Source organism: Lissotriton vulgaris, chromosome 4_1 (genome assembly GCF_964263255.1).
Source record: "Lissotriton vulgaris chromosome 4_1, aLisVul1.2, whole genome shotgun sequence".
NCBI lineage: Eukaryota > Metazoa > Chordata > Amphibia > Caudata > Salamandridae > Lissotriton > Lissotriton vulgaris.
In genome coordinates, this window is record NC_141691.1 from 1,866,358,185 (window position 1) to 1,866,385,091 (window position 26,907).

The 26,907-nt window shown below is 46.7% G+C and overlaps 1 protein-coding gene across 1 annotated transcript in view; it reads left to right on the forward strand.

The window, feature by feature from the left end:
• The first annotated feature begins 828 nt into the window (after window positions 1-828).
• The window catches only part of NTAQ1 (N-terminal glutamine amidase 1), a 147,804-nt gene continuing 121,725 nt past the window's right edge, over window positions 829-26,907 (forward strand). Inside the window, exon 1 of the mRNA XM_086966185.1 lies at window positions 829-990. Within this exon, the coding sequence (XP_086822311.1) occupies window positions 896-990 (95 nt within the window). The 5' untranslated portion in view covers window positions 829-895. The remainder of the gene's footprint in view (window positions 991-26,907) is intronic.

The following is a 26,907-nucleotide window of genomic DNA, read 5'->3' on the forward strand; positions in this document are numbered from 1 at the left end:
GAGAAAGTGCTGCTCACAGTAACAAACATTTGCACTACAATGTCACATGTACACTTAATTATTGGAAATGTCATACATATGCAATCTGAAACCTTGGCAGCTATGGTACCTCTTTCTGTAAGGGTGACCGCCATGGCCCCCAACCTGAAAAACCACTGCTGGAGGAACCACAACCGAGGGTGAATGAGTTAATGAGTAATTGCAGTTAAGCCAAAAAATATAGAGTGGTAGCTGTTTTATATAACTTGATATTTCCTCAGTTCTGAAGACAGTATCACCTATAATGACAAACATATAAGGATTGATGCAAGCCAACATTACAGAACAGGAAAGAGAGATTTTGAAAAACTAACAAGGGGAATGAATTTTCCTTATTGATTTCCATTGAAGTAAAAGCAAAGCAAGAGACAACTAAAATAAAACCATGTTTGGTTTAGAATTCGAGAGTCTCCCGCGTGAAGCGTGTCTGTTGACATACGTGGACTAACAAGTAAACCCTACTCCTGGATCCCAAAGAGGAAGCATTTCCTGTTCAAAATGGCGCCCAATTTTAATCAGTTGAGCTTGAGCTGCTAGGAATCCAACAACTGCTGTCTTTTCACTATGCCTATTAAGCCATCTTGAGGACTAGCCATACAATACCTACTACTGACGAATTTAAAATAGAAAAAAATTCTGGCGTAAAGTAAAAGCAGCCTAGTAATGCTCGCACGCTCTGAAACCTTTGAAGCGCTCCATAAAAATAGCGAAAGAACTCGTGTAGCAGGCCGTCCACGGGAAAGTCTGGGCAGGAACCATGCACGAGCATTTGGCTCCCTCTAGTGGCAGCGTATATTCACGACAACCAAAGCTTCCTGGTCGGGATCGGGCATGTGTATCGCAGGCTCTGCTGACCATGAGCGCCTCGCTACCCTCGTTTGCCATACCTGCGACTAGTGGCCACATCACCATCGCCCCTAAGAGCGCCTGCACCTACACCAGCTGCTACTGGTAAGGGATTCTTGTGCTATCACGTTATTTGCCTGCCGTACTACTTTACTTCATTGAGATGTGTAGACGACGGACTATATAGACCAAAGAACTAACGCTAAGGAAACAGAGGGAGGACTACTATAAAATGAAAGTAAAAGACACAAACGAGGGGCCTGAACTGAAATAGCACTATGGCTTTGCGGAATTTATAAAAAAAAGTAGGCGTCAGCTGGTAAACAGCATATACCTGTGCGGGGAGTCATTTCTATTACCTTAAAGTATAGAGGTCTCTAGTGATCGAAAATAAAGCTTTTTTTCAATGTCCTCAATACCTAGGGCATTTGAGCGCATTCATTTCTAGTACGTTGAAGGGCTGCTCACTTTAACTTCCTGGGATCTCAAGGTGGGCGAGCCACTCACCGCAGGTTCAAGCGACATGTCTGGACCTGGCTCCTCGACTCTAGGTTCTCGTTGTAGTGTAGGAATCACGCAGGAATTATAGTTAAAGTAGTTTATTTGTTTAAGAGTAAAGATAATTACAACAACAGGTGAGCGCCAGGGAACGATGTAACCAGTCTTCAGGCAGCTCATCAACTGACAGCTACAGCTAGAATAATACACATGTCCTAACATACCTACATTCTACACACGAGCATTTAAAGAGACAATGTAAGCAATACAACACATCCCCCCGTCACAATACGGAAATACATTTTAATACAAACTATAAAATACCTAACTAAACAATTTCTAACTATAACTAAAAAATAACATTCCTACATGTGACATCGGGCATCAAACAGGACTCAGGAGACAGTTTACAGCAGGCGATAAAGTATTTATTGGAAACCAGATAACAGAAAGGAGACCCCAGCCACAGCTGGCCGCAGTACTATCCGCTCACACAGGGCGCTCACAATAGAACCTTCGCCGCGGTGACATTCTACATGATGTCACCGCGGTGTCAACTAAGTGTCAGCCTAGAGGGAGGTGGGTAGGGGTTCTCCATAGGGCGGAGGATACCACACATCCCCCTCCCTACACAAATGAGAATGATGTTACACAAAACAGAAACAACATAGTGTGAGTCACTTAGTGACGTGATGCTCCAAATACTTAGGGCGGCTAACCTCCCTGCCGCTCGATCTGCGAGTAAGGTTGGCCTGTCCTGAACTGCTCGGCTCAGGTGGGTCTCCCTTAGAGTGAGATTCACTCTCACTCCTTGGTCTGACGTCAATGTGTGTCGTGGGAGTAGTGTACCTCACCACCTTCCCCAAATTCCAAATCTTTCCTGCTTGAGTTTTCACAGCATTTTTGAATAACTTCACAATCTTTGTTGGTCTAGAGAACTCTGACCAGTTCCCCCGGCCAGTGGGTGCTTTAATCTTGACCACATCACCCTCTTTGAACTTAATCTCTTTAACTGAGTGTAACCTATCAAACCTGGTTTTCCTGTCCCTCACAGCTTTGAATTCACTGTCCCGCCACTGTGACTCCCTGCAGTGACCAGTCCAACCTTTTTGCCACCGCATCCACCCTGGTACTAGTCTTGAGTTAGGGTTCTTCGCTCTCAATAGTTCGAAAGGGGTGACGCCTGTGGTCTAGTGCGGGGTAAGTCTATAGGCCTCCAGGCGTCTCACTACCTCATCTTTCCAATTCAGGCCACTAGCTTTTACCAACTGGATCCCTTTCTTGATGGTTTTGTTAAATCTTTCGACCATCCCATTGGTCTCAGGGTGATATAGTGCACACTTTTTGTGTGCAATACCACTGCTTTGTAGGAAATCTTGCATTTCTTTAGAGCAGAGTTGCACGCCATTGTCAGTTAATAAGTTACCAGGCAACCTTTCTCCCAGGAACACTACTTGTAAAAAACAATTACCACTTTAGTTGTGACCTCAGCCACAAATTTAAGTTCCGGCCACCTTGAGTACAGATCTACAAACACCAGGATGTAAGGTGTCCGATGTTCACTAGTTAGTGGGCCCACTATATCCAACGCCACATCCACCCACGGACCTACAGTGAGTGGCCTGCACTACATTGGGGGTGTGTGGTGTTTAAGAACTTTGTTGCTGGTAGAGCAATGTATACAGTTTCTTCCTTCCCTTTCGATCTCAATGTCCATGTTGGGCCACCAGTAGTCTGCGCACAACCTTTGCTTAGTTTTTGTTATCCCCAAGTGCCCTTCGTGGGCCAGGTTGACTAGGCGGTTTCTTAAGATTTCAGGTGGGACCAACCGTGTGCCGCTGAACAGACATTCATCAGTGACAGATAATTCGTTTCTGACCATCCAAAATGGTCTTAGTGCCTCTTCTTGTTTGTCTTTGTCCTTCCAACCTTCCTTAGTTTTCAAACACACCTCTTTTAGTAATACATAATTTCTTAGAGTCTCTTTCCAGCTTGCTTCTTCAAGGCTCCTTCGGTAACAATACATACATCTTCCGACTGCATCTCCCTCTCAACCTCATTCTCCTCCTCTGTGCCAATCAAATCTTCGTTCGATTCCCTCACCAGGCGTGAGAGACAATCGGCTGCTAGGTTCCTTACTCCCGGCATTTATTAAACATCAAACGTGTACTCTTGGAGATTCACAACCCCAACGTCTGATCCTGCTTGAAATGGAGTCCAGCCGTTTCCTGCTGAATACTTTGACCAGGGGCTTATGGTCTGTCCTCAAATGGAACCTCGTTCACCACACAAAGTCTCTGAATTTGCCCATCGCCCAATGTACCGCCAGTGCTTCCTTCTCGATCACCGAATAATTTACCTCGGCTTTGCGGAGTGATCTTGAGCAAAGGCTATTGTTTCCTCGCCTTTCTCGCCCATCTGTGTGAGGACCGCTCCCAGTCCTTTCGAACTCGCATCTGTGGTCAGCACAGTCTTCCTCCTTGGTATAAAGGATTTGAGACTTTGAGCTTCTGCCAGTGCCCTTTTTGTGTCTTCAAATTTCTTCCGGCACTCCTCATTCCACTCGAAGATTACTCCTTTCCTCAGTAGGATGCGTATGGCAAATATGCGTCTAGCAAAGTTTTGTACAAACTTGCTATAAAACTCTATGATCCCCATGAATGATTTTATCTCATCTTTGTTCTTGGGCGGAGATAGGTTGACGATAGTGTTTTCTAGCGCTGTCTTGGGACAAATCCCTTCTGCCGTCACCTTATGACCCGGGAACTCTATTTCGGCACAGCCAATCTTGCATTTTTCTTTCTTTACTGTGAGTCCCTGTTCTTTGAATCTCTCCAGTACTTTTCTCAGCCTGACTCCGTGTTGCTCCTCATTCTCTGCGAAAATTAGCACATCATCCTGGTAGCACATGACCCCAGGAATGCCTTTTAGCAAGTTGCTCATTATCCTTTGGAAAACTGCTGCAGCAGAGACTAGCCCGAACGGCATCTGCTTAAATTTGAATGCCCCCATGGGCGTGATGAACGCAGTGAGTTCCTGCGAGTCAGGGTGGAGTCTAACCTGGTGATAGGCTGAGGCCAGGTCTAGTGTGGTAAATATTTTTGCTCCCTCCAGCGTGCACATCATTTGTGAGATGTTTGGGAGTGGGAACTTATCCACGATGACTTCTTTGTTCAACACCCTGAGATCTATGCATAACAGAACAGACCCATCCGTCTTCTTAGCTGCGACTATAGGTGCCAGCCACTCTGTAGCTTCTATAGGTTCAATCACCTTTAATCTGCACAGTTTCTCCAACTCTTCCCTCACCGCTTCTTGTATGGCAATGGGGAGGTTTCTGACCTTGGCTGTAACAGGTTTGGCATCCTCCTTGAGCTTTATTCTATGGGAATAATTCCTGAGGCAACCCAACTCCTCAGCGAAAACCTCTTTGAACTCTTTCTCAATCTCCACTATGGCTCTCCCCACTTCCTGTACAAGTATCTGGGGATCCTTGTTGGGATTGAGGTATATCCCTAGTTCTTTTTGCGCTTGCCACCCTAGAATGTTATCACCTTTTCTAGACACATACATTTTAGCAGCCGTTACCCTGTCTTTGTAGCCAACTGTACCCCAAAAATAGCCTTTCATGCTTATGGGCTGCCCCCCATACCCTCCTGGTCTTACATTTTCTTGAGACTAATTTTACTTATCGACACTCTCTCAAATTCTTCTGCTGAAATAATTGTGATCTTGGAACATGAGTCAAACATTGCTTCAATCCCAGTCCCTTCCACCGTTATCACATCCTTGGGACTGGAAACTGACACTCCCTGTACTTGTAACACAATTTCATCACAAACTCGAGTGGAGCTTTCTCTACCTTGTTTTTTGTAATTGCTAATACTTCTGCAACATTGTCTGAAATGTCCCCTCTTCTCACACTTATTAGATATAGACTTTAGTGCAGGACAATCCCTGTCACTCGCCATGTGACCGTGTTTTCCACACCTGTAACAGTTTCCTTTGAAGCTCCAACTCCCTCTTGCCTCTTTCTGCTCCTTTTTTTGTTCCTTGACAGCAAGTATACTCTCACCTTCCACTGACACTTCATTCACCTTGACTTTACTCTCACCATCTTGTTTTATTTCATTCACACATTGCATCATGTGTTCTACCTGTTTCGCTACAATGAGCACCTCCCCCAGGGGCTGGTCGTCTTTTAGCCATAGCTCCTCCCTTATGCGTTCAATCTTACACGTCAGGACAGACTGGTCTTAAATTCTCTCTTCACAAGCTTCCCCAAACTTGCAAGTAGCTGCCAGTTTACGCAGTTCAGAGACAAAATCCTCTATCGTCTCACCTTCTTTTTGCCCTCTCTTCCCAAAATGATAAAGCTCCATAATGGTGCTTATCTTCGGTAGGTAATGTATATCTAGTTTTTTCAGGCTTAACTCAAATTCATTCAACCCCCACGCATCATTCGCATTCAACTCTGGAAGATGCTCCAACACCTTTTGTCCTTCTGCACCTAGGTAATGCAGTAGAAGGGCAACCTTCCTTTCCAGCCCTAAGTTTGGTCCACATACCACTGCATAGTTTTGGAGCACTTTCTTCCACTTGTTCCACTTGAGGGTTGGTTCCCCAGGGGTGGGCAAAAAGAAAGGAGGAGGGGTTACATTCTGCATAGTTGTGCTAAATTCGGGTGAGCAGGGAGAGAAGGCTGTAGGACAACTGTTGGTGGATGGCAAATACTACAAACCCACCAAGTCTCAATGTCAAAATGTTATCACGTTCTTAGCAGGAATACTAAACATAGAGAGTTCAACAGTGAATGTAAGAGAAGGTGGCAGAACTAAGTACTGGGAGCATACAACAAAGCTCAACTCTTGTCCCCTATAGATGGCGCTACAATCCTATATAATATTCCCTGAGAAAATAGGGTTTCTCTAGCGCGCAATCTGGGTGTTCCTCTAGTAGCCAAACTTTGGTGAGTTTACATGAGCATGTGGGGAAACTCAGGCCGTCTAGTCCGTCTCCATTGGCCACCCACAATGACTAACACCGCGACTTTTCCCATAGGCTGCAGCGCATTTACTTGGTTTCCTTGCGCTGGCACAATGCAGCTAAGCATGGGCGAATTTTGCGAATCTCGCGTTCGCGAATTTTGCGGATTTGCGAACTCGCAATCCGCAAAATCCGCGAATTTCCGCGAATTTGCAGATTTTTTTTTTTTTGTGTTCGCCCGTGTTTCTGCCAGTTCGCGAGGGTTTTTACAATTTCGCAATTTGCGAACTTACCTGTCGGGTCGCAAGTTTTGCGAACTTGTTGTTTCTACGTGTCCAGCCTGTTTGGGACACTCTTCTTCATCACTGCCACTCTCTGTCACCACTGCCACTCTCTGACTACTCATGCCACCCTCTGGCCCACCCATGCCACCCTCTGTTTCATCACCACACCCTCTGGTTGTCCAGTGTACATTATTTTCGGCAAAGCAAAGCACACCTTCCCTGCCTCAAGTGACCTGAATTAATTTGGGGCTGATTAATGTGTCACAGAATATTTTTTTAGCTGGCACCTGCTTCCTTAGTGCGCCCTGATTAGTGATCTTTTGCACTTGCTAAGTGCTTTCATTGTTGCAAAATTAGTTACAACACCTGCCCTGCCCCAACTGACAATAATGAATTAGGGGCTGATTAATGGATTTTAACTTCCAGCCTGGCTCCTGCTTGTCTCCCTTAGCTGTAATTCAGGACCTTTGTGGCATATGTGTAACTATTCTGAGGTTCAGAGCAGGGTCACATAATAGTTGCAACTGGCAACTGAACTCTGGAGGGGCCCCTCAGGAAGCACTACAGGAAATGGCTACTAATGATGAGCCTGAACTTTTGAACCTGGTAAGTAGTTTCAGTTTTGCTAAGATCGTATTTCTGCAATTTAGCACTTATTCGCGGGGCGCGAAGTTGTACTGGGAAGCCGCGAACTCACGCGAACAGTGCGAGCAGTGCGAGCAAAATCCGCTGCTCGCGGATTTTGCGGGAGATTCGCGAATCTCGCGGATTGCGAATTTCCCGAAAATCCGCAAAATCCGCGAGCGAAACGGATTTTCCGCCCATGCTTAAATGCAGCTCGTCTTCCAGTCGCCAACAAACAACAAGTCACACCAACCATGGCAAACCAGTCTCTGCGGACCCTGAGATGGTTTAAACAGTATTTTCCTTTCTCGTGCGACGGCTACGCACTATCTCTGCTGCGCTGACGTCACTCATCTGACAGGACAGGCCCGGCTAAATTCTGTAAGGTGCTCCTCCTTGGCTCCCACTGCCAGTCACCGCTAACAGAATGCCCGGAGATTCTTCACGCATCACCACTGATCACATGTGCCCAGGGAACCGCTCCGCTTCACAGCCCCAAGGTTCCTCAAAATGCGCGTCTTTCTACAAGAGTCTCCCTCAGCACCACGCTCTAGGTGGATCTCTCTCTTACCCCACGGTCCACTCCGCACTGCCCTGGCTGCATACCTTCAGTGTGCCTCTCTGTCACAAGGCTGTCCTCGTACCGCTACTATCACCGCTGCCCTTCAAGATCTTGTAGCAGCTGCTCCGTAACGTACACGGTGAGGAGGATCACACCACCGGAGGCGGATAAGCCCCAGTATTCGCACCCGTGTGCTCCTTCAAATAACTGTGAAGAGCATATCTGGACAGTTCAGTGACGCCACTCTCGCCCGCAAAGTAGATTCTCTTGTCACCATCCCTTCCGCTCACGGTGTGAGGACTGTAGTTTCTTTAATCACATCAGCGTGTTGGGGTCTATTCCACTTCCTGCCCCGTCCTTGTCGCCAGTGTGACATCGGGCATCAAACAGGACTCAGGAGACAGTTTACAGCAGGCAGTAAAGTATTTATTGGAAACCAGATAACAGGAAGGAGACCCCAGCCACAGCTGACCGCAGTACGATCCGCTCACACAGGGCGCTCACAATAGAACCTTCGCCGCTGTGACATTCTACAAGATGTCACCGCGGTGTCAACAAGTGTCAGCCTAGAGGGAGGGGGGTAGGGAAAGGGTAGGGGTTCTTCCTAGGGCGGAGGATACCACACTACATTCTACACACGAGCATTTAAGGAGACAATGTAAGCAATTTAACACTCTTTGACCAGAGCTTTCGGGCTCCGTATTCATGTCCTTAATTTTTCATGGAACAACACTGACCAATTTCTGAACGATGAGTGTAATAAAACGTTAAATTAATCTATGTAGTTTCTGCATATATTTCACATGGTTGACAGTCTTGCATTCATTTTGAGTGTGTGTTTTTTCCAGGATGTTGTGTTACTTTTTTTTTCAGGTTGCATATTACTCTTGTACAGTACATAATTGAAATTGAGTCGCATCCAGGTTTTTATAATGGGGCACAATTTAGTTGTCGCTGATGGCAGTGCAAGTTTCTCAAAGTTTCTGTCAGGGGCAAAAAGGTGTGAAAATTCTTATTGTATTATACTGTAATTGCATTTATACGAGGCGTCGAAGCGTTTTATTGTGTAAGCTAGAATTTTTTTGAATTCTATGTAAGGACTGGAGGCTCCGATTATGCTTGTTTTAAGCTGTGCTACCATCACTGATTCTACATCACAGCTTTCCAAACTGTGTGGCGCGACACATTACTGTGTCGCGCCCCATGCGTAGGTGTGTCGCGCTATCAGATTTATGAGGAGAATGAGCGATATTTGCACTGCAGACAGCCTCCCACATTCCTAGTCACCAACAAACACCTCTCTGCCCCCTCCCCGCTGCATTCGTAAAGAGATTCATTTGACAGATAAGGGAAGCATTGCTCACCTCCCGAGAAGAGATTAAACAGACCTAATCGCAACTCAAGCCCATTGGCTGTTATGGTGAGCCGGAGTGGAATGTGTGTTTGCCAGACAAGGCGCCGCTTCTGCAATCCTGATCTGAGCCCCAGCTGAGCCATTCAGCCGGGCTCATTGGAATAATTGCCGGGTGCTCACACCACGCTGTGCTTGACAGAGCAGGGTCCGGCCAGGCCCTGTGGTGTCATCACAGTCACACTATCCTGCGCATTTGTGCCAACAAGTGTCAGATGACAGAGGTTTCTGAGGGAGTAGTCAAAAAAAAGGGCATGATACGAGTCACAACTTTCATGTAGAACCTGATGAGGCAGTGAAAGTTGTATTGATAGTGTAAATGTTATGGATGGATGAGTGAACAAGGGTGTATGGATGGGTGGATGAATGAATAGATGGATGGATGAGTGAAAGCATGGATGGCTGGGTGAAAGGGGGTGGATGATTGGATAAAAGGGCGGATGGTGGGTGGATAGTGAAACATTGGATGGATGAATGAAAGGGAGGGAGGGTGGATGAAAGGGTGGATGATGGATGAGTGAAAGGGTGGATCGAATGAAAGGGTGGATGGAATAAAGGAGTGAAAGGGTTGATGGATAGATGAGCAAAAGAGTGGATAAAGAGATGGATGAGTGAAAGGATGAATGGATAGGTTTGGAGATGGATGGATGGTTTGGATATGAAGGATAGACAGACGGAATGGTGAAAACTGAATGATGGATGAAAGACTGAGCAGACGACACAATGTAAAGGTTAAATGGCGGCCATCAGCAGGTAAATGGTAGGATGAAAGAATGAATGGGTAGATCTATGGAAGAGACAAGCTATCTTCTGGGTAGGGTCATGATGATTTGCTTAATTTACATTGTGCAATAAGAGCTTTGGGTCGAAGTGGGGGTATTTTCAGTGGGTGGATGGATGAGTGAGCAAGGGTGGATGTATAGATGGATGGATGGGTGAAAGCATGGATTGCTGGGTGAAAGAGGGTGGATGATTGGATAAAAGGGCGGATGATGGGTGGATACATGAAAGATTGGCTGGATGAATAAAAGGGAGGGAGGGAGGATGAATGAAAGGGATGGAGGATGAATGAGTGAAAGGAGGGATTGAGTGAAAGGGTGATGTAATGAAAGGGTGGATGGAATAAAGGAGTGAAAGGGTTGATGAACAGATGAGCGAAAGGATTGATGAATGAGCAAAAGGGTGGATAAAGAGATGGATGAGTGAAAGGATAAATGAATAGGTTTTGAGTTGGATGGATAGGTCTGTATATGAAAGGTGGACAGACGGAATGGTGAAAAACGGAATGATGGATGAAAGACAGAATAGACGACAGAATGTAAAGATTAAATGGTGGACATCAGCAGGTAAATGGTAGGATGAAAGGATGAATGGATAGATCTGTGGAAGAGACAAGAGATATCTTCTAAGGAGGGTCATGATGATTTGCTTCATTTGCTTGGTGCCATAAGAGTTTAGGTGCGACGTGTGGGTATTTTCAGTTTCTTCCTACTCATGTGCTGAAAAATAAATGGTTTTGTGCCAAACAACAGCAATCTATCTTGATTGAATGCCATTGAAACAAGCATTGACAAACTCAGTAGGCTCGGCCTTGGCAAGCGCCTTGGGTGGTTCGGGCTCGCTCGCGTTACCGTGTCCCGAAATTTTATTTTCCAGAATGGCGTGTCACCAACATGAAAAGTTTGGAAAGCTGTGTTCTACATCTACAATCGATTTATAATAAAAAGTCTTAAAGGTCGACTCAGAAGATCAGTCCGCTGCTTCCAGGACATCATGTAGATTAGAACCCAAAACAAAAGATTTTGAAGCCATTGCCCCCCCGGCTGAATGCGCCTCCAAAAATTAATGTGACCATACCAGCCTCTGATAAAAGCTAATGCATCCAAAAGGCTGGAGTAGCGAATATAATCACAAAGAAGGGGCGAGGGTTAAAGACAATTTATACTCCGCCACCCCGGGACCCCCGAGAGAACACTAGTGTACACACGAAAGGGGTGGAAAGAGTAAATAATAATACCGTATATACTAATATGGTAAAGAATAGAGTCAGCCCCAATAGGGCAAATCGCTCTATTTGGAAAAACTGCCCTCACTCACATACCGAGGTATGTGACATGCTTCATCATCGGGCCTCCTTACAATACGCCCTGGTGTACCCCACACAGGACGGAGCATAAGGGAGGGGGAAAAATAATAAATTCCACTTAACACAACATATAATCAAACAAACTAAACAGACACAACACTTAATACAACCACTGTGGTGAAAATAGTGCAAACACCTTGTGTTTTCAAAACAGAAAAGTGCGACAAAGAAATAGTGCAGTATAGGGAGTGAATTTAAGACTGGTTAAAGGTGTCAACTAGAAAAACAACTTTATTAAACGTTACTTGGCACCTCTACCAGGATTAAAAAGATGAATAAACAGAGGATGGGAAATTGCCTTCAGGAGATATTTAGGAACCTCAAGGCTTCCCTCCTACCACTGCCAGAGTCAACATGTTTCGACCGCTCTTGATGCGCCTGTATGGTCACTCCGGTCTTCGTCAGGACCGTCGCATTCGGTTACTCTCGGGGTCCCCCCGTAATCTGGGGGAAAATTATTACCCCTACAGGGAGGTAGGTCCGAGGGATCCTAACCAATCCTGTGTAATCTGTGGAGAGTATCCCCTTGAGTGCGGGAAAACAATCACTGTGGCAAAGAAAAAAGAACAAAGGGGGCGGATGAGGACCCTTATGTATATCCACCCTTTCCAACTTTCAATAATGTACTTTTTTGGCCACTAAATGGTGTGTCTGATGATTATTAGAAAGCCCCAGATGCATGGTCGTGCATAGGCTATTAAAAACAACCTTAAGAATCCCTGTGTAGTCTGTGGATCTTTAGGCATGCATCCCTTTTAATAAACCATTTAACTGTCTTAGCCGGGTCTGGTGGCTCAGTGGACTAATGCGTCCATTGCAGGGGCCTGTGTTCGACCTCATGGTCACAGGTTCAAATCCCGGGGGTTCACTCAGCCTTTCATCCAACTGAGGTCGATAAAATGAGTACCATTGAGTTGGGTAACAATAAACATCTGTTATTCAGCGCCAAGATACCCAAGGGTGAACGTGCGCTTTACAAATACACATGTTATGTTAGTACAGACAGCAGTCCCAAGTACTAAGAAAACACTATATACAGTACAAAAACCGATTCCAAACAACAGCAACCAAAACTGTTGTAAAATCCCCGCTGTAGGTGTAGCACACTGTCAATTAACTTACCGAGTTTATGTGTTACAAATATTCGCACTGGTGTGTGTAGTGGACAGGATGCCAGAGAATACAATCTGTAAATAAACATGTAGAGGGAACAATGAGGTGGAAAATATACGTCCCTCTTATATGTCAGACACTCTCTCGTGTTCTTATTCCAGTATAATTGTTATCTTATTCACGAGTGGAGAAATCGCCTATGCCAGGAGCGATCCCCACTCGCAACTCAGTGCTCAAATTGCCCTCGTTAAATCTTAAAAACCGCTTATGTCAGAAGCGTTCACCCATATACATATAGAGGGAACAATGAGGTAGAAAATATATGTCCCTCTTATATGTCAAACACTCTCCCGTGTTCTTATTCAAGTATAATTGTCAGCTTATTCGTGAGTGGAGAAATCGCCTATGCCAGGAGCGATCCCCACTCGCAACTCAGCACTCCAATTGCCCTTGTTACACCTTAAAAACCGCTTATGTCAGAAGCGTTCACCCATCCAAACACGTGCACTCACGATTGCCCTTATCAGTTCAAAAGCAGCCGATTATGCCTATAGCAATAATCCCCTTTCTCCTAGTTAGATCCCCACGATACCGTTCTGCAGGCTTGTCCTCCACAAGTCTGGTACAACCCGTGGCACCGCGTAGATGGAGTACGCGGTGGTGCACCCGCCTTCTTGTTGATCTGGGATGCACTCGCGTCCCACGTGATCACATCGACGGGCGTCCACGCGTCTCCCGCGTGTGCCCCGGAGATCATGGGAAGTGTAGTTTCACACACCCATAGCACACAGAGCCCCGGGTTCGAGGCTGCTATGGGAGCAGAGGAAGGCAATTTCATTCAACTAGCATAATATTTAAGGAAAAATGTCCTAGTTTTGCCCTTGGTAATAAGGCATGAATTACCTCAAATAAGGTGATGATGGCCATTCACATTCCCCAAATCATGGCGTAAGAAATGTAGAGGAAATCCGAAATACTTCTGAGGAAGTCAGGTTACATTCAGATAATTAACAAGTGAGTCTCTAAGGAGGAGTTTATGGTTGTTGCGTGTACTCCCCTTAGTGGTGTCCCATGCCTCCGCTCATATACATCTAGATCAACTTGTATAGGGGTTCCAAAAAGGGAGAATACATACAATGGTGGAACCTATTAGACAGGTTCAACACTCTCTTCGTCTTTCTGAATTCAACATAGGTCTTAGCGCGGATGCTCCAGTCAGTTCTAAAGAGCGCATCAACATAGTCAGTGAGCCCTATGTGGATTTGCCTGGGATATCTAGACCCCTCTAGTAATAAAACCAGCCATGTTGCTGGGACTGACAGGTTCTACTCTGGGGACATGAATAGCTTGATCTCTGTATTCTGAGCTATTGCCTACTTAAGCTTGCCACGGAATATCATCATTCAGTCCTACCAGGTGACTTTTTAAATGATACACCCATCTTTGCTCCCTCCGGAGCAATAGATTCTGGTCTTCTACTTGGTATCTCCCCAGTTGAATCTTTTCTATAACAGTCCACTCCAGGTCATCTATACAATGACCCTTTTCCTGGAAGTGGGCTGTGAGACGGGTATTGGTCTTCCCGCACCTGATGGTACTGCGGTGTTCAGTGATTCTTACACGTACCTTCCTACTTGTCATCCCTACATACATTAAATGACAAGGGCATGTGATCAAGTATATTACCCCCTGGGAATTACAGTTGGTATGAGTACGTTGTTCCCAGGGAGTGCGAAGGCCTAGATCTATGGTTTTGGAATTGCGTGTGAGGTGGCAAACGCTACATGACCCACACCTCGTGTGGCCAGTCAGTTTAGGTAGACCTGGTAGTATGTTGGTCTCCTTTGCTCCCCCCAGCTCCCTGGGTCTGGTATGTACCAGTAAATCCTTTAGATTCTGGCTCCGTCTGAATGAAAAAAGAGGTGATGGAATATTCATTCCCCCTGTGTTCAAGATTTTCCAATTTTGCATCACCAGGCGTTTGATGTGATGTGAGGCCGTATTAAAGGTTGACACGAAAACTGGTTTGTTCATTTCCGGTTTTACAGTTTTCACAAGTAATGCCTCTCGGTTGGTGTTGAGGGCCCTTTTCTTGGCTTTTTTGATTATTTTGGGTGGGTATCCTCTTTGTTGGAGTTTCTTGGTCAGAATCTCTGATTCAGATTGGAAATCTTCTATTGCTGAACAATTTCTCCGAATACGGAAAAATTGTCCCACGGGTAAGTTCTCCCGCAGGGAGCGGGGGTGGAAGCTCCCAAATTCCAACAGGGAATTCTTATCCGTGGGTTTGTGAAACACCTTTGTCTTAAGGGTCCCATTCGAAGCTTCAATCATAAGATCTAAGAAGGGTAATTGTGTTGTGGTGATGGTAGAGGTGAAATGTAAGAAAGGATTTTGGGCATTGAGCCATTCCAAAAAGCGATCTACTGATGATTTATCCCCCCTCCAGATTATTAGGACGTCATCGATGTAACGACGCCATAGTCGGAGGTTGTCACACCATGGTCCATTCCTGTCCAATATGGTTAGATGTTCAAATGCGCCGACATATAGCCCTGCCAGGCTGGGGGCGAAAACGCTCCCCATTGAGGTCCCATGGGTTTGGAGGTAGATGGACCCCTCAAATTAAAAAAAGTTCTTAGTTAAGGCAATTTCGGCCAAATGTAGGATGAAGGTCTGCGGTGTTTCATACGGCCACTCACGTTCAAACAATAATGTTTCCAATACCCTGAGGGTTTCCCGCTGCGGAATGTTCGTATACAGGGCTTCGATGTCAAGCCCTATTAGGAATTCTTCCTCAGGGTTGAACGGAATTTCCTTCAATAGATTGAGGACATCTAAGGTGTCCCTCAGATAAGTTGGTAATTTTTGGACCATGGGTTTCAGGTAGAAATCTCAAAACTCCGAGAGGGGTTCAAGCAGGGACCCCAACCCGGAAACGATAGGTCTCCCGGGAGGGGGTCGCACTGCTTTATGGATTTTGGGCAAAATGTAGAAGTATGGAGTCCTTGGTGATTTTTGTACAAGGAACTCCGCTTCTTGTTGGGTGATCCAATCATTAGCCCTTGCTTCCTCTACCATAATTCCGATCTCTGTGGTGATCTCCTCTGTAGGGTCCTGTCTTAATTTTTGGTACGTTCGTGGGTCTGCCAGCAAGCGTAGACATTCTCCGCGGTAGGCCTCGGTATCCATGATTACGGTGGCCCCGCCTTTGTCGGCAGGCCTCAGGATGATGTTTTTGTTGGATGCGAGAATCCTTTTCTTTATTTGAAAGGTTGGAAAAATTACCAAAATTTGTCAAATTAGCTGCTTCCAAATCATGGATCACTGCTGTCTCAAAAGCCGCAATCTGTGGCGGGAGGGCTGCCAATTGTGGTGTGAAGGATGATTTTGGACGGAAGGGTGTGTCGCCCCTATGTCTCTCAAGAGGGTCTTGCTGTTCAAAGAACACTCTCAATCTCACATTCCTGAAAAATATGGCCAAATCCTGTCGCAATTTAAATAAATCAGGATAATTCGTAGGGACAAAGCCCGGACCCTTATTAATTATCTGTCCCTGGAGGTCTGTCAGCTGGTGAGAGGACAAATTGACCACTAGTGATTGTCGCTGCTGGTGCTCGGTGTAGTTCCCTGTGCCATGCTCCTGGTGATGCGTTGGGTGATTTCTGGATCCTGATCTGACCAGTTGACCCTCGCAGGTGTCTTCTGCTTGCCACAGGTTTGAAGGGTTTTTGCAATACCGAGAGTACCTGCCCTCCCGGGTCTACAAGGAATTTGCTGGTGGCAGCCTTATACCCTTTGTGGCATTGCACAACACATAATCGTGCATTATTGAGAAACGCAGGATAAGAAGCTTATCGGGAGTCAGAGTTACCAACCCTGTCCTGAGAAAAAACTCAGCCAGAGAGATCAAGGTCGCAAACATCTGAAACTCTCTTACATGAATTCAAACACAACAGCATGGTAAGCTTTGCCGAAACTAGTTTTTGTGAAAGATATTTATTATCAGGCTGTTTGTCCAAAAAGTAAAGAACAATACTGACGTCCCATAAGGTTGAGTATTGCGTTTGAGGGGGCACATTTGTGTGCTCCTCAATAGTTTACACACTACCGGATATTCACCAACAGGTTTCCCATCAATCGGAAGATGACCTGCAGAAATGTTAGACCTATACTTATTAACGGACCTGTAAGCTAAACACGGATTTGCCATGGAGGATAGGAAATTAATCACCAAGGAGATATCCGATCCAGTGGGATTAGTATTACTCTCATTACACCTACTAATCCATCGTCTCCATGCTGAAGTATAGTGTTTATGCATTGCGGAAGCCCAGGCTTTCTTGATGTAGAAAGAAGCTTGTTGAAAAATACCTGGCAAACTCCATCTTGTCCTGAAATTTTCCGTGCCACGAACCTGAGCTGACCTGAGAGAATCAAGGGATGAGGCTGCCTGCTGGGTCTGGCAATTGGCTCTGGCGAGAGGGAATCGGAAACGGGAGATTGCAAGACAATTCTAGTGTCATCAGAACCATGGTTGCACTCTCCACATCGGAGTCACCAGAAGGATCTCCGCTCTCAGATGCCGCACTTGAAACAGGACCTTGGGAATCATGCTGAAGGGTTGAAAAGCATACCCTATATGGGGAGACCAATCTTTAAGGAAAGCATCTGTTACCTTCGCCTCCGGATCCGGGCGCCAGCTGAAGAACAGGGGAATCTTTTGATTAAGATGGGAGACAAACAGCTTCGTGCAGGGCCCTCTGAGGTGTTGTTCCGGAAAGAGCTGAAAACTCTCCTGTTCCCAAAGTCCTAATGTACCGGCGCATGTCTTGCACCACCTTTCTTAGCTGCTGCTCAGTCCTTGATAGCATGGGGACACACCGGCAGGTGTAACCAGGCGCTTTAAAAACTCAGAATTATTATTTATTATTATCTATTGTGCAACAGCCCCAAGTGTGTTTGAGACTGAAGAAAATCTTTGGGTGAAGTCTCCAATATCTTCTGAAGATGGCTCGAATGCCAATCTGCCACTATATTCCTGAGTCCGGGAAGAAACTCCGCAATGACAGAGATGTTGGAGTCAAAAATGTCTAACGTTTTTGGCAATCTCTGCCAGAAGGTGAGATTTTGTATCACCCAATTTGTTGACATAGCGGACTGCTGATATATTGTCCATCCTCATCAATATGCAACAGTCCACCTTTGTAGGGAACAGCTTTTTATTGCAAAGGAACCCACGAGGAGTTCCCCGCAGTTGATATGGAGGAGAAACTCTGTCTCTGACCAGAGCCCCCCTTGGAGAGAGAACCTCATCCTACCCACCAGCTGTGAGAAGTTGGCCTGGCATATGCTGTCCACTATTCCTATGGGCACCTTGCACCAGTCCAAGCGACCCTTATTGATGGTAGGTTTAAAGACAACCTATATAGAAAGCTATCCTAGTGGTAGCTGTGGAGCGCAGCCTTCAGGCTAAGTCTTGAAGGAATGTAAAGCAGCTTGTTTTACCAGTCTTTAATCTCATGGATGACCAAATGAAAGGAGAACCACACCAGGTATATATATAAAATATATGTATTTATTCTAAACACACTCCTCTAGTCTCTTTATGAGGCTAGAGGCAAAAGTACATCAAGTAAACTTATTTAGCACACAGTAAATTAGCACAGTATACGTTTTGCCCTAGGGGCCTCACAAACCATATACTAAGAAAGTGGTATAAGAACCACTACTGACATAGATACAAAGCCTAGAGCCTTTAGAACTGCTGGGGCCACCAGGAACCACCCAAGGTAGTGACACAGGGGACCCACGGTGGATGCTTGCAGTGTCTAAACACAGCCGCAAATCACCAATAACTTCTACTGGGAAAGTCGCGGTTGGAAAATTACAAGTTAAGGACACTTAGAAGAGGACTTGGAGCAAACCCCTTTAGAACTAGGCAGTTCTAGAGTCAATACCAATGGGAGCTCCGGAGTCCTCGAGTTACCTCACCCAGGGAAGCCAGTTGCATAGGTGTCTTTTGGTGTCGGGTTTCGTAGTCGTTTCCAATGGAGAGCTGCGGAAAAGTGCTGCAGGCGACCAAGTCGAAAGTGTCCGGATGGATCCAAGCCTGGATCGGAGTCGAGAAGAACCTGAAAGCAGAGGGAACAGAGTCTGGGTCACTAGCCAGTGACCAGGAAGGAGAGGAGAAGATGCCAACCAATGTTGGGTGATTCCAGGTGAAGAAGGTGAAGCTTGACTCTTCAGCCACGAGGACCAGGAGGCGTCGACGAAGACCAGGATCTGGATTCGAGCTGTCCCATGAAGGTTGTCTAGTGCTGCGGTATCGGTTTCCGGGTTGGACCCAACAAGCTTTGGCAACAGCAACCCACGCAGAAAGCAAAGATTGGCTTTGGTGCTGACCAGCAAGATCTGAGGGACCTTTGGAAGGGAGTCAGAGCGCGTTTGGAGCCACCAGGAAAGCCCAAGAAACAGAAGAGTTAACTTCGTGGGGACCCACCAGTCGACGGACAAGGGATTACGAAGGAGCCTCAAGCAGAAATGCTAGAAGCGGGCCCACGGAACACTTGTGGAGTGTAGGCCCACAGTCTTCGGTGCAGATGGTGCTCAGGGCTTGGACTACAAGTAGCTAAATGTACAACTTGGTAAAGCTCGAGAAGTAGGTGCACTAGCAAATGTGCACGGTGTCCAGGGGTTCCGGTTCCGTGTCACTCGTGAGGGCTGCGAGTCTCAGCTTTGCTGGGATCCCGGGTCGGCCTCGGAGAAGTCTGGAAGTCTGAGTCCTGTGTCGCAAATCCGTCGGGATCCGGCGGGAGCCTTGGAAACGCAGACACGGCAAGATGCTTCTTTGGTGCCTGCTTGAACAGGGGAGTCACTCCTTGATCCCAAGGGAGATTCTTCTGTCTTCTGGTTGAACTAGAATGTCGAAGTTCCAGGATATATGTTGCAGAGTTTCGTCCAGGGTAATCTAAAGTCCTAAGAACAGGGTTCCTATACTTATACTAAGTTTAGGGGTTGGACTAACTATATGGTCCCACCTATGGGAGGACCTGGGGAGCGGGTGGTTACACCTCTTCCCCTTTGTCCACTTTCACGCCAGAGCAGGGCCTGAGTGCCCCCGCAACCGGTTTGAACTGGGATATGCACAGGGACACCAAGATTGCCCCCAGCACTGTCTGAAAAGCATTCTCTGAATGCACCCACCCAGCCCCAATACACTAAGGCTTGTCTGGGAGGTGGTTACACCTCCCTGTGACAGGAAACCTATTGTCCAGGCCTCCCCTGCTGGAGTTTCGTCCAGCAGCAGGAGGTCAGACCTGTGTCTGTGGCATCCATGTTGTGATGCCAGGGCTCTTTAAAACTATTACTGGTTAGACCAGTGTGTACATGTCTCTCCCTCTAGAAGGGTGGAATTCTACCTCCGCCGCCCGGACTGGCGGGGGGGGGGATAGGATTCCAAAGTGTTTAACACCAAACACAACATGTTTCCATGAAGCCATTCCGCAAGGTTATAATGCACTTAAGAGTATATAGTTTGGCTGCATCACAGAACAGCTACAGAGAAGTGATTCCGAAAGCTGCAGAGGGCTCCTGCATGGGCACCCTCTCACACAAAACCAAGCACTCTGCCTTCCGGATTGACAAGGCCTGCCATAGGAGTGACTTATAGGTTTATATGTGTCAGTGACATAAGGCAGATATAGGTAACCTATATCTCAGTAAGGGGTGCATGCACCACCTTACCAAGGCTGCAGTAGCAGACATGTGGTGTCATTTTGGAAGGCTTCCCAGGGGTGGCATAATACATGCTTCATTGGTCAGACTGTGACCAGCAAGTCCATGTGGGAGAGTCAAACAGGTGATGCTGTTGCACCCAAGGGCAATATGCCCGGTCAGGTGTCCTGGGAGTTGTGCATGGCCCACTGCCTCTCAACGTCTTAGCCGTGGATGACCCTTCTTCCTTGGGGGACCCTCACGTGCAGGCCTTGACGATGCATGGGATGCTCCGTCAGACAGTTCCTCCTCCTCCTCCTCCCGACCTGTGGCTGGTGTTGAACTTTGCCTTGACGTTTGTTGCCTGGTGACACAGGGAGGGTGCTGCATGTTGCCAGCAATCTGACGGAGTGATTGGCTCATATCCCGGTGCACCGTCAAGAGCTCATCCAGTGTTGCCTCCACCCGTCCCTGATGTTGTTCTTGCCTGGCATGTTGCTCGGCCTGCTGTTGTTTCAGTTCGTGGAGGGCCTCTACTACCTGGCTGACCTCCCTGGTGTCCCGCCGGTATGCCTCCAGGAGGGTACTCACTTCAGTCATACCGGGCCCTGCAGCTGACTGGCCAGAATCTCGCCTCCGCCTTGTGCCACTCCCACCACCCTGACCCACATGAGCACGGCCTGCGCTTGTGGGAACATCGGATCTACGGGACCCCCGAGTGTTGGCAGGGTGGATGTTGTCTGCCACCTCCAGGGTGCCCGGCGAAGGGTGTCTCTCATTTTCAGACTGGTTCTCTGGTGGATCATGGGCAGGGCTCTGACCTGTCTGCTGGGATGTGGTGGGAATGGGTCTGGTGGTTGGCACAGATGTATCTGATCCAGTTGCTGCAGGGGTTTGGGATCCAGAGGGGCCAGGTTGGTTGGGGTCATCTATGGTGTGTTGAGAGGCGTCACTGTTGGTGGGGTCAGGGTCCTGCTGAGCCTGGGACTTGGATCCTTCTCCCCCCTGGTTGGGGTGGTTTCCACATGTTGCCCTGTGGGTGTGAGGGACAGACACTGTTAATGCACTATCATGAAACATATTTTTTGGTTATCCATTGTCAGCATCACAGTTCCACCTGCTTTATATTGTTGTCATTGTTCAGTTGTGTATGTAGTGGGATCCAATTAACATGTGCTCAGGGGTATTTGCCGTGTTCCATTCTCTTGACAATGACTGACCCAGCCATTGCTGTGGCTTGTTTTGCCGGCATGACACAGATACAACAGTGCTCTGTTTGATGTAATATTCACGATACAGTGTCAATCCTTATGCCTGCGTCAAGCATGCACAGGGTTTAGATGCAGCATGTTAATGTAAGAGACAGAGCGGAATTTTTCTGATTCAATTCAGCTACTTTTGATAGGTGTTGCTGTTCCATGATGGCCAACCGATGCCAACCCCCCTGGACCTGTACACCCACTTCTAGCTCATGGCTTTAGAACGTGTCACTTCTCCAAGACGCATCACCTTGTCAATACCCTTGTCCATGGTGCTACTTAAGTGTATCCACAACGTTCATAAGATGGGTCATGTGCATTGTGTGAGAAGCACAATGGACTTGAGAATCAGCACTGTGCATGTTAAAGTTGGATGCGTAATCATATCAGTGATTGTTGTGTTGTTCTACATGACAATTGTGACAGTGTTGCACTCCATTGCCTGTCCCCAGGGGATACATTTCTGTAAGGGGTGTGTGTGACAGGCCATGCTAGTAGTTTGAGTGTGATTTGCAAGCGTCCATCCTTCGTGGTTTGGCTGTGCCCCCATGAAGCATCCTGCCATGATCGTGGTTGTGTGTTCCTGCACAGGATGTCTGACCTTGTCCTGGTGTTTGTGTTTGCACTGATCACAGGAGGCCTTGTGCTGCCTACACCAGGGCCCATTGTCTGCTATCTTGTCCGTAATTTCACACTCCCTGTGCATTGAGCATGGTGCTTGGGTGTGTACCTGGGACATATGGGATGAGGGCAGCCTCCTACCCTACACCTTCCACCCTTTCACCCTCCCCCTTGCAACAACCCCCATACTGTTGGGCACTGCTGGGACTCATGGCCACCCACCCCCATACTGTTGGGTACTGCTGGGACTCATGGCCACCCACCCCCATACTGTTGGGCGCTGTTGGGAGTCCCCCCATATTACAAGAGTTGTTTGTATACTCACCAGGCTCAACAGCTCCTTGTATTCCGTGAACTCCCAACGGTGGTAGCAGGGCCATGACTTTCTCCTCCCAGGGATGGAATTGTGGAGGTCTGCGGGGACAACCACCTCCAGTGTGGTGTGCACAGGCGTAGTCCTGGTCCACCTTCTTCTTGACCATCCTCCGCAGATCATACCACCTGACCTGGCATTCCTGCCTGGTGCGCTTGATGGGTGCAACAGCATTGACCCTGTCTACGATCCTCTCCCACAGGCGTGTTCTTTCAGCTATGCTGGTCTGTCTGACCAATGCGCCAAACAGATGTGGCTCGACTCTGATGATTTCATCTGTAAGGATCTCCACCTCTGGGTTAGTGAAATTTGGATTCTTTGGTGTGGTCTTTGGTACCTGTAGGTTACAGTCAGGGGGAGTGTATACCCCAGCAGGCAAAGACAGAAGTTAGAGAGGGGAGGGAGCTGCATGCAAACACTCTAGGTTGAGCCTCTAGGAATTATTACAACCCTGGGCCCACTCTGGTGGTGCACCAGTGCGTGGGGGAGCTGAATTAAGGGCAAATTCCAGTCAAAATGGCAGGTAGCGCTATACGATCAAGTTGTGCGCTGCCATTCACCTTTGAGAAAGGCTAGAATGGGGACTGCAGTTGTTGGGGGGGGGGCAGGGTGGGGCGGATGGCTGCGTCAGCCCTGGGTCCACAAATTTTAAAGCTCACAGGGGTCGCAGGACTCTGGATGCACTAGTGCTCCCCCACGGAGGAAAAGTAACAATTAAGCAACAATAATAGCCAATAATCGCACAACGGGTGTCTTGTTCTCAGAGAACAAGAGAACACACACCCGTCAACAATCAGAAAGAGTGTCCGCACAATCGAGGGAGACTGTGAGTAGTCAATTAATGATCAAAGCACAATAAATCACAACCCATTTAGTAATCATCGATATACACATAGATTGAATTGAAAAAGGGTGCTTAACTGGCTACGAAGCAGGAAAGAAAGAGGATTACAAAATGGGGGTTCCTGCTCCTGAACGACTGAGTTGGCAGTGATAGGAGCATGTGACTATGCGTGGACTTGAGGTTCATAGGATTTGTAGTTTTTTCATATACGTTATTGTAATTGGCTGCTGTTGATTTTGCAGGAAAAATCGAGATAAGGCATAATTATCGCCTCCAGTCCTGACACAGAATATGTGATCATCCATCCTTTGGCCTCTCTGCAAAGCGCACTTAGAAATGGTCACGTATGCCAGTTGCAGTAGTAATTCTATGCAAATGTGTGGGTAGGGGGGCACAAATGTTAGTGTACATGTTTAAGGCACACCCGTAATTATATAGGCCCTACCCTTTCACGGACCCACCTCCCCATTTTTTTCATCTCACTTAAAGTCCTGTTGTAGACTTCACTCTCCATGGGTTCTGCACCGTACCATTCAGCATTGGAAGTGGGCGTGGCAACAAATTAACAGGGAGCGTCAAACCAAGGATCTGGATGTGCTCTAAGAGCCCACACACGAACTGAGCCCTGAAAATAGTTGGCATCTAAATGACGCTTCAAACATCATGTTGAAAAATGATAATCTCATACATGCCAACATTTTAGGACATGAAAGTGGGCGAATTTGAAAAAAAACGGGGTATTGGATTTTCTCCATTCACTTCTTTTGAAGCAGATGCAATTTCAGACGGGAAAGAGCTAAAATAAAGCCATTTTTAACGTAAAAAATCTGGAGTCTCCCACCTGATTCGGGTCTATTGGCATTTATGTAATCTCTTTAAAATTAGAAAAATATATATTTCTTTAACACGCAGAAGCTTTTCACCTAAATATATCTAATTATTTTTTGAAGAACACACACCCTGAACTAATGTATTGGAATTTGCTCACATAAGTGATAACAAACAAAAAGGAGGCTCTGTAAAATAAAGTATTTCACAAAGATCACACCATTTGGTCAAGCACGGAAGCCAGGGCTGGTCCCAGGTTTTCTAATTTCACAGTATGCAATTCACCCACTTCTTCCTCGCCCTTTAAACACCAAATCTTTATGTACTTTGTTTTTTAAATTCTTGTTATATGATGGCTGATCATGGGTAACAGGCACAAGCCACATTAAAGCTTGGTTTGTTTTGGGCTCACTGGTCTAAGAGGACCTCGAGCTGAACCAGAGCCAGGCCACTGGATCAAGCCTGAAGTGGTCCGCCCACCTCTATTCACGAGCCAGAAACAAGGGTAGTCACTCCTGCCTTCCACCATCTTACATCAATCACTAAATCCCACCAGCCATACAGCAGAGGTCATGCTGCCCCGTGTATGCATACCTCAACATTTTGCAGCAGTTTTGTTGGCGAATTAGCAGAATGTACTCTCCTCAATGCCAACAATCATTTTCAGGGGCTATAGTCCTAATTTATTTTACAGCAAAAAACATATTTTCTTTTCTGAGTTCTATTTAAATACAAGTGTTTGCTTATATTTGTTAGGTCAAGTTTTCTTATGAAACACATTTTCCTCCATGACCTCTGACTGTTGATCTGTCTCTCAGCAAGTAGTCTGGAAGAGCGGTATCATAGTCTCAGAACTCCAGCTGGAGTGAAATTCCACACAGCAACATGGTTGCCCAGGGGGTTGAAGAGTGATCTGAATAAGAGACTGCCGGGTATAAAAACCTGAGGGTGTGTGTCATCCACCCAAGGTGGTTGGGAGATGTTTGCTCATTTGCATATGGGCTGATAGTGAAGACCCCGCAGAGTTCAGGGAAAGTGCTCGGAGAGGGATGTTGTGCTAAACAATTTCTCTTGAGTACTTTTACATCACTCTGCAGGATCGTGACTGTTAGCCCACCTAAATGCCACTTCCACGACAGAAAGTGACAGTATCTGAGCTCTAGACTTGAGTTTTCCAAACTCTGTGGCCACTCCCAGACCTTTTTTGTGTGTAATTACCTAAACTGAACGTTTGAGCCTCTTCTGAAATCTGCGTTTTTGTTAAGTCAAGGGAAGCAGGTGATATCAACATTAAAATAGAATACCCTGTCTTCCCTTTAATTTTGCAATTTCTTTCTGGAAGACTTATTGTTTCAGATTGGTGTAACATGTAATGCATGCCTTTATCTAGTGCGGTATACTGATGTAGCGCTTCAAAAAATGAAAGACAAAGCATTAACCTTTAATGTAAAAAGGGAGAGAGAAAGAGGTACCCATCTAAAGGTTAAACTGCACAATGAAACCAGAAAACGTGAGATAAATAAATCTCAGCTTCCCCACTTGACCAAACTCTGTGATCCTAAGTAATTACCTTATTTCAGCTTGTCTCCTTTTCTTTATCATCAGATTTGAGAGCACCTCCAAAAACATCAGTTCAGGATGTGTGCGACTTCATAGTCCATTGAAATATATAAAACTCTTTTATATATTTCTATGGACTATGAAGTTGCCAGTAAAAATGGTAACATCTTGAGCCTCCTTTGGCGTGGAGCTAAAAGGGAAGGAGTCCCCTCTCTAAAATTAGTGAGGAATTTGGTCCACTATCATCCACCCCCGAAGTGTGCCATGTGCTTAGCGATAGATTTCCCTTTTTACAAGCCAAGACAGAGCTGAATCACAAGCACACAATGTCCAATCATGCATTTACTGCGCTTCAGTGTGACATGGTTGCATGCACTTGTTTGCTTTACTTCAAATTAATGTTGCTATACAGACTGTTTTCTGGCAATTATATAGATGACTAATCCCCTCTAAAGGGTGTTGGAGAAAGATCTATAAGACTGGCATACATTGTCCCATTGAAGAGAGATCTATTAGACGGCCATATTTTAGCTCTATTAACACTCATCAGCACCAAAATATAGTTAATCTAAAAAGATATTGCTGTCGGTTCCCTATTGCAGTCAAAATCGGCCCGTAGCAAATGCAGCTTCAACACAGGATGTAAAAATGGCCGGGTTCCACTGGTGAGACCCAGTAATATGGCAGCATTGCAGTAAAAGGAGCAAGGCAGCATTGCTCTGGGCCTCAGCGAGAAAGGCATGGGGGCCGGTGGCCCTCTGGAGGGGGAGGGGCCCGAAGCACCCTGTGGAGGGGGAGGGGCCCGAAGCACCTGAGGGGCAGATATTGGAGGCCACAATACTTGGCCCAGCCGACACAACAGTGAAGGTAAGTGGGTTGACTGAGCCCCAGCACGGTCATAAGAAGGCTTTCCCATTGGTTCCGGGGGAGGGGCCCGAGGAACGCAACACGGGCAACCCCGTATGAAGGGAAGGGTATGCTACAGCGGCCTGGGCGAGCATGACTGGCAGGGCCGGAGAGACCCAATTTGCCTGAGCACCGCCCAAACCTATGGGAAGAGTGAGTGGCAGGCGGCCCTGATTCCTAAAGGGTCGCAGTAAGACTGGAGCTGCTGCCAAAGAGTGATCTCGCCCCCAGGTCGGGGTGGAGGGTAGAGGTAGATGGAAGGTGCTCATTGCTGTGGGGCGGGCAATTGTG